Source organism: Lepidothrix coronata, unplaced genomic scaffold (genome assembly GCF_001604755.1).
Source record: "Lepidothrix coronata isolate B3197 unplaced genomic scaffold, Lepidothrix_coronata-1.0 Scaffold99, whole genome shotgun sequence".
Taxonomy (NCBI): Eukaryota; Metazoa; Chordata; class Aves; order Passeriformes; family Pipridae; genus Lepidothrix; species Lepidothrix coronata.
In genome coordinates, this window is record NW_016690279.1 from 2,360,966 (window position 1) to 2,369,188 (window position 8,223).

At 52.8% G+C, this 8,223-nt stretch overlaps 1 protein-coding gene across 1 annotated transcript in view; it reads right to left on the reverse strand.

Annotated features, from left to right (window-relative positions):
- RBPJL (recombination signal binding protein for immunoglobulin kappa J region like) overlaps nt 1-997 on the reverse strand; it is a 13,056-nt gene extending 12,059 nt beyond the window's left edge. Inside the window, exons 1-4 of the mRNA XM_017822563.1 lie at nt 984-997; nt 752-868; nt 306-466; nt 171-246 (exon numbers count right to left, since the gene is read on the reverse strand). Coding sequence (XP_017678052.1) covers nt 171-246; nt 306-466; nt 752-868; nt 984-997 — 368 coding nt within the window. The remainder of the gene's footprint in view (nt 1-170; nt 247-305; nt 467-751; nt 869-983) is intronic.
- Between the last annotated feature and the right edge of the window lie 7,226 nt (nt 998-8,223).

Sequence of the window (8,223 nt, forward strand, 5' to 3'; positions counted from 1 at the left end):
GCTCCCGGCGCTGCCCCGGGGCCGGGCCGTGCCCCCCCCCTCCCCCCCCCCCCCCCCCCCCCCCCCTTAAATCCCCGCGCCCCCCCCCCCCCCCCGCCCCGTTAAATGCCCGGCGCCGCCGCGCCCCGCACCGCGCAGCTCCGCGCCCCGCACCGCCCGCACCGCCCTACCTGAGCCAGCAGCGCGGCGGGGAGCGGCTCCGCGGCCGGCACGGGTGAGTCGGGGGCTCCGCGGGCACCGCCGCCCCTGCGGGAGGGAGAGGAGAGGAGGAGGGTGAGGAGGGTGCGGGTGAGCCCGGTCCCGACCCCCATCTCGGTCCCAGTCCGGGTCCCGATCCCTATCCCGGTCCAGGTCCCGATCCCTATCCCGGTCCCCATCCCGGCTCGGTGGGGCTGTGAGCAGCGCCGAGCGCTGCCGCGAAGGTTGGCAGCCTCCGGGGAGCTTTTCCTTGGAGTGCGGCTTTTCCCTTGGACAGGAAGGGGGGCGGCAATCCTGGGCGTCAGGAGCAGAAAGCAAAGCCGGGAGGAGGAGAAGAGCAGAGCTTTTGCCCCAGAGGGTTTTTCCCCGCATTCTGTGAGTTGGAGCCCTCCCGACACTCGACTGTGCGGGCTTGGCCCCCGCAGCGGTGCCCTGGGCTGGAGTATGTCCGTGGGGCAGTCAGGGCATGGTACCCGCTCGGTCCGTCGGTGCTGTGCTGGGATGTGAACTGTTCCCCGCCGCCGGGATGGCTCAGCCTGCCTGCCCTGCTCACCTTTTGCCTAGCTGTCGGGCAGGTTCCTGCTTACACAACCGAGGATCTCTTTTAGCAGAGAATAATAAGGTCAGGTACACCTGGGCAAGGCGTACTGAGCAATAGGAGATAGAGATCCTGCAGAAAGATAAGCTCAAAAGTGTGCCCTAAGTTTGTTAAGCACCGTTTCTGCACGACTGGAAAATTGGGTCTGTGCATACTCGGAAATGTGTTTGCACAAGCAATCACCCACCTTCGGCTTATCATTCCAACAGTTTCACAGGATAAAATTAGCTTTGGGCACTTTTGTTCCAAGCAATTACATGGGAAAACTTGTTTGGAAAAGCAGATTAATCCGCACTCATCGTGTTTGTGCGAACACGCAGCCGTCTGAGATAAGCGGAGCTGAGCAGATACACGAGGTGGTGATATTTGCTCTGCTGGGGTTTTGCCCCTCATTCTGCAGGAACAACCTTTGCTGTGGTGTTCAAAGCTGCTGAATCCATCCAGGAGTCAGGCTGAAGAGTGGAAACCTGTGTGGTTGAGGAGGCTGGCAGGGAAATGGGACTGTCCCCCATCAATGGAAGCCACTTCATGTGTGCAATGGGACTGGGGGGAAGAGAGGTCTAAGAGAGGGGCCAAGCCCCAACTCTGAGAGGACTTCACCTCTTCTGCTTGAACCCACAGGATTTTTGCTCCACTTAAACTCGTATTATTAATAAAGTTACTGTGAAGTTCTCCCTGTGGGACTCCTCCCTCTGGGTCCCTCCCTGTAGGACCCTCCCTGTGGGACCCTCTGTAGCATTTTTTGATAGTTGATTTTTTTTCTTTTCCAAGAACAGGAGCAATTAATCCCAGGAAGTGAGCGTGCAGGTTCTCAGTAACAAGTAGAAACTGCATTTCACAAGCAGATTCTTGTGAATTCCGCAGGAATTCATTAGATTGGCATTTGACATCAGCAAAAAAGGTGTGTGTGGGGGAAAGCTACTCTGAGATCTCAGCCCTGATATTTGCCACCAGGATATAGATAAATTTGGCCTCATCCAAAATGCAAATTGCTGTCTGGAAAGAGTGTGAGAGATCTTGGTGTTTGCAGTAAAAGAACACTTTCCATCAAAGCAGGGAGGGTACTGCTGCATCCAAAGGGAAAAAGCTGTTGTTGATTTCTGTGGAAGTTGTAACTTTCATTTGTTGATGAAGAATTAAAGAAGCTGTATGTGCTCAGCACAAGATGGGCTCGGGAGCTGCTCTGGTTGGCGATGGTAGAAAAATGAGAAGCTGTGGCCAACAAGGCAGCCTGTTGTAAGCAATCTGTGGTCACAGAAGATGTTTGTGCTCCGATTGCTCATAACATAGCATTTCCCTTGAGGTTGGCATTAGGGGTTAAAGGTTTTCAAGAGAACTCTTTGTTTAAACATCTTTAAAGTTTCCAATAGGGGCCCCTTTGTTCGCTCTGGAGCAGCGTGCCTGCCTTGTTAAAAACTCAGCACTCATAAAATGCCATTTACAAATGCCTGATGAATAGGGCTGAAACACGGAGGGGAGATAAGTAGAGTTTGTATCTACACACACATGGGAATTACAGAGTAGCCCTACAGTGAGTGAATGAATGGAACCTAGGAAAAAATATGTCAAAAAAATAAGATGGAGTGGTGCTCATAAAGAAACTTATAAAAGTCAGCTGCTCCCCCAGCACCAGTCAGTCCCTCTCGTGCCAGATGTCACACGTGTGTCCTCCAGCCGTGGCAGGAGGCTGAGGGGCTCCTGCCACTTGTCAGTAATCGTGTTTTCTCCACTTTGGGCCCAGACAGTAGCAAATTGAGCACTCAGGCTCCGCTGGGAGCTCACACAGCTGCCATAAGGGCTCCATTGATCAGCCGGGCACAGGGACTCGGTGCTCTCTGTTACCTGCTGTGCCAGACGTCGCCCATCTGGGGGTACTCGGGCACAGATGTACCTTTAGGTGTCAAGTAACAGTTCTAGCTCTTAGAAGGCTTTGGTCCCCTTCGGTCTTGAATAAAAATAAAGGGTTTCAAACCAGCTCTGTTAAAGGAGGGGGTACAGGTGTGTGCTTGGGAGACTCCAGAGGCTGGTGCACAGCGATGACAATGTTTCCATGTGGGATGCTCCGGACTGCCGTGCCTGATCCTGTGCCTGAAGCTTTTCTGGTTCTCACACATCTTGTCCTTCCTGGTGGTTTTTACTGGAGGCTGGATCCATCTTCCCTAGCCACTTTCTGCCATTGCCTCTGCCTCTTTATCTGCAAGCTTCAGATCCTCTTGCTTTCCAAGCACTTGGTTCTGCACATGAATCCACCCCTAGCCTGGTCCTTCTGGTGCCCATCAGAGAAATGCATAGGGCTCAGCTGCTGTCCCTTGCAGAGAGGAGGCAGTAACTTGTCTTCTCTCCAGATTTCAGCTTTCCTTTTTCTGGGCTGTGTTGTGCTGCTTGATTGCCAATTCAGGAGTCTTTGACTGTAGTCTGTGGACCCATAGGAGTCCATGGTCTATGGCAGGAACCAGTGGGAGCAGATCTGTTGACAGCAGAGGTAACCCACTGTACAAGAGTCTGTGTCTGGGCTGGAAAATTAGGCAGGGTCCAGAAACTGAGAAATGGAGAAACCCTGCCTGTGGGTATTCAAAGCTCCTACACTTGCAGCTGGACTCAGACGGCTTCCCCAAAGTGTTACCTGCTCTTCAGCATGGGCAGAAGTGAGGCCACAGCCCACTGTGATGCTGGTGGGAGCTGTTCTCTGGTCACACCTGTGGGGTGACAGCATCCCAGTCCTGGGACAGCAGTCCTCCTGCTGTCAGAGGAACATGGAAGCCATGAGGTTAGGTGAGAGACGTTTCCTATGCTACCTTTGAGGTCTCCCTGTGAAGAGTATCTGCACAAAAAATTCAGCCAGGGACAAAAAGCCTCCGTGTGCCTTTCCACAGCCACCAAACTCTCCTTGCTTTCTGCTATTTCAATTAAACACATAGCAGGATGGGTAGGATAAAGGGGAGAGGCACAAGAATATTCTCCTGGCATGTTTTCTTATGCCAACACATTGAGTCACCTCTCCAGAGTGAGAAATATGATATAAAGATTTAGAGAAGGAGGTCAGGCAATGACTATGATTGCGGGGCTGCAGTAGCAGGCAGTGTCTGTGGTTGTCTGTGTCATGTAAACTTGCTGGAGGTCAGCTGGGGATAGCAGATTCGGGAGACAGATGTCCTGCTAGTAACAATGAATCTCCTTGCTTAGAGATACCAGCTCTGCTGCATCAGGAGCTCAGCTGACCAACTGCACCAGCCCAGAGCTGGTTTGGGCCATTTCTCTTTCCTTTGCGGTTGAACATGCATATTTCTGGGGAAAAAAAATGCTTTCTAACACCTTCCTCACAGAACAAGAACTTGGGCAGTGGATTGCTGCCTCAGCTTCTGGATGGCCCAGACATCCTTCCCTCCAAAGTTTGAAGTCTCTTGGCCCAGCACAGCTGTCCTCCAAGGGCCTGTTTGCAGAAGAGCATTTTCTTTGTAAAGAGAGTCAGTGAGATGTGTATGTCCCCCGTTGATCACTCTTCATCAAAATCAAAGTATTCCAAGATCTCTTTGGTCTTGCATAAAATACCAGTTAGGAGCAGGGCTGAGTTTGCCTGTTGTGCAGCTCAGGGGTCAAGTGCAGCCTAAAGGTCTCGAGTGGGACAGGAAGGAACAGAGAAACATCACCAGCAGTCCCGAAACAGAAGCCATCTCTGACATGATTAGTTGAACAAGGGGATTTGGCTAACCATGTTTTCCTCTTGGCTAGATCTTTAACATTTTAATTTGCAAGTGAATGCGGTGTTTATTCATGGCAGCTGTTGCTGAAGGTAGAGGTACAGCCTGTCTCAGTGCAGAGCTGTCTGGGCAAGAGGCTTTCCTGCCAGCTGAGTTGCAGAGCACTGGGAGGTCTTTTAGCAACAGATTGATGGCAGAGGAAGACCCTATGTGCTCTTGTGGAGAACATCTAGAAGAGAAGGGGATGCTCTGTCCATGCTACACCCAGCACTTCCCTCCCAAGGGAACTTCAAATGTCATCTCACAGTATAAACTTGTCAGGACCTGTATGAGACTGTGAGCTGTGAGTCAAAGATGTCTGTTACTCAGCCAGCAAATGGATCTGGACAAGAAACTCATCTTCCTCCTGCCCTCTCTGTGAATATTCAGGAGTGGGCCCCATAAAATGGGGAGTGGCTTTTGTGGGGACCAAGGGGAGTTAAAGAGAATTCCCGTCTGCATCCTGCAAGGTTTTCCTGTTACAGCACTCCTGCTGATTGCTCCTGTTGGGTTTGCAGCCTTGATGTGCTGTTCAAGAAATACAGCCTTGTTTTTCAAATAATATGTCCTTCCAGGTGGCACTTGGCCCAGTAAAGCTGCCATAGTGTTGTAACTGGAGAATACTGCGATGTCCTGGAAAGAGTCTGCTCTGGTTCTCCCACATGTGTGTTTGGGAAGAACCAAAGACACATCAGTCCTCAAAAAGGGGAAAAAAAAAACCCTTTTGGGCTGGAAATTCATGCTATTTTCTGATCTCAACTGCTTGTGCTCCCTGAATCTTCCTTGCTCTGAAAACTGCACTTCTGCCCTTCCTGGTGGGATTTGCCACTCATCACCCAGCTGCTGTGGGGGATGAGCACTGAGACTCTGGAGCTCTGATGAAGTGTAAGGCTGATGCTGCCTGTAAAATGGTCCTGAGGGTGGATTCAATGCTCATGGGCAGCAGAGCCACCACTGAGAGCTGGGCATCTGCAGACTGGGAGAAACCAACCTTTGGGCAACCCTCCAGCAAAGGGTGGATCCAGTTCCTGGGCTGCCTCAGGCCTCATCCTTTCACACTGCTTGAAGGTCTTGCAAATACATGGACTATGTGCCAGCAGTCCATCAAGGTTTAAACAGCAGGTGCCTCCAGGCTGATGTAAGTTGTCTACACCTCTCCAAGTAGCTCTGTTTGCTTCATTATCCCCTGTGCCTGGGGCAAGACATGCTTCAGTCTTCCTCTTTCGGTCCCATGTGTACTTTGGGGGCAGCCTTTCTCTCAGGAGTGGACCCGAAGGATGATGACTTGCTGGCCTGCTGAGGATGTGACAATTTGTCTCCTCATCCTCCAGACTGAGGATGCTCTCTCTGTCTTTCTGCTGTTGTCCTGGCAGGACTGGTGTCCTAAGCACAAGGACTCAGGTGTAGGGATCCTGAGCATTTTTGTTTTTGTTTTTGTTTTGTTTTTTTTTTTAACACTTTCATCAAATAACACTGATGTGGGAGTTGAATTACAACTTCCCAGAACTGCCTGGTTGGATCTTTGCAAAGAAAAGCCCTGCAGAACTAAGCAGGATGTGTGGAGAGGCAGGTAAGGAGGGTGAGTCTTGGCAACGTCATGTCTAGGGCTGCTCTACCACTGGCCAAGGCTTCCAGCACAGAAATATGTGCTATCAAACAGCCCTCCAGCTTGGCTTGTGCTGGGTAAAGTGTGCTGGGTGGGAGCCTCCAGGCCATTCCCCACTCCTTGCAACACATGGGGATCCCTTGTCCTGGCTTCTTGCAGGGTCTGGAGCCAGGGCAGAGATGCTGCTGCTCCCACAATGTGCCAAAGGACTGCCAAGCCCAGGCTGGTGTCTGGAGTCCTGTGTTTTTTGCCATAAACATAAATCTCAGCAGGAGGTTGATGTGCCCAGATGTCAGATGTTTGAAACCTTGCATGTGGTTGTACCTGAGAGCTGGCTCATGACTCCATAGCCATGGTCCACAACCTGCTTTCCTCCTCGTGACAGTATGGTCAGGGCTTTCCTGTGAGAGCACTACCACCTCCTGAGCCTTTCACCCCTCCTTTCTCCATCTGCTTCATCCCCTCCCCTATAACAGGAAGCAGGGCAGGGAGCCAGCAGCATTCCTCACCCTGCTCCCTGCTGTGCCCTGTCCTTTGGGCTTGCCCAAAGGGAGGGTGCACCCAGGTCCAACCTGTGACCATCTGGATGAACCAGAAGGGGAATATTCAGAGCATTTCTCTTAACCTGTAGCCAGGAGAGAGCTGCCAAGGAGGCCACGCTGAAACCCGAAGCGTCTGTTTTTCCCGAGACTCAGCACTTGGCAGGGAGAGCAGACGGACAAGTGGTGGAGCAGGGAGGGATGCAAGTGCCCTGGGGAGCAGCACTGCCAGTGGAGGTGCCCAGGGGAGGTGCCCAGAGAAGGCGTGCTGGCTTACCTGTTTGTCTCTGGGGATCCATCTCCATGTCCTCCTGGTCGAGATCGTGAGGAGGGTCAAGAGGAGACCGGGGTCATTGTTAACCTTCTTTCCTTACATGTGGCTCTTCCCTTGGTCACTCTCTTCACACCATGTCCTGAGCATCTCCTTCAGCAGCGAAAAGCAATGACTGGCTTTCCCCATGCGTCAGAAAGGTCAGGAGATGGTCCAGGCGTCCCTCTCGGCTCAGCTGCTACCGAGTTTGGCTGAGCCAGCCCAGCCAGCAGCACTGTCCCTGCCTGGACGTTTTTTCCTTTATAGCTCAGCGTTATCTCAAGGTCTCTGCTGTTGCAGCCGGCCCCGTGTTTGCCTTCCCTCACAGCACCTGCCTGCCAGCCGGTCGCTTCCCACCCGTCTCCCTCCCACTCCTGCATGGTAGCAGGGGGCTTGGAGGGGGTGATGTGGGTGCCCTCAGGGTGTGGGGAGCCCCTCCATGGGGATGCAAGTCAGCCTCAGTGCTGCCAGCCCCAGGGGAGTGAGCAGGGATGTTGCCCAGTGTGGGATGGTGGGAGAGATACTGGGGGGCATCTGTCCCATCACCTTTGCTTCCTGGTCCTCATCAGCCTTGCTGCTGCCGAGACAGGGCTGGGTGTTATATTAAATCAACCCAGGACACTGTCCCAGCCTCGTCTCTGCTGCCAGGACGGTGTTGGATGTATGGCTGAGCTGCCATGCCCTGCCCTGTCCAGGCAGCATCAGCCCTTCCACCCGTGGGGAGTGCCAAGACTTCATCCAAAGCTGAGACGTTGTTAAAAATAGATCAGTTGTGAACTGGTTTTCTCCTTCTTGGTTCCTGGCCCAACAGCTCATTCCTCTCTCTGGGCTGGCTCTGAAGCTGTGTGGGTGCTGTGAGACACAGGCTCCACAGCAGCCTGCCACTGCAGGGAGGTGTAGACAGCAGAGAGCTGAAAAATGTTAGAGGTGGCGTGGCTGTCCCAAATATATCTCGTGGTTAGTGAGTGCTTTCTCCCGGGAAAGAAGACTTGGAAAAAGAATCTGCTAAATAAATAGGGAAATGAAGCTGGGATAGCAGGGACTGTTTGCCTCTCTGCTTGCTCGTGGTGCTCTCGTGAGGGATAAAAGGCACCTGAGCACTGCAGGCCACAAAGCAATGCTCACCTCGGCACCATGGCTTCCTAGAAAACACCTGCCAGGCTGCCACCCCCACCCATCCCCTCATCCCAGAGCGGTCCCACTGGCCCTTCCTGCGTGGTTCTGCAGGAGCTCCT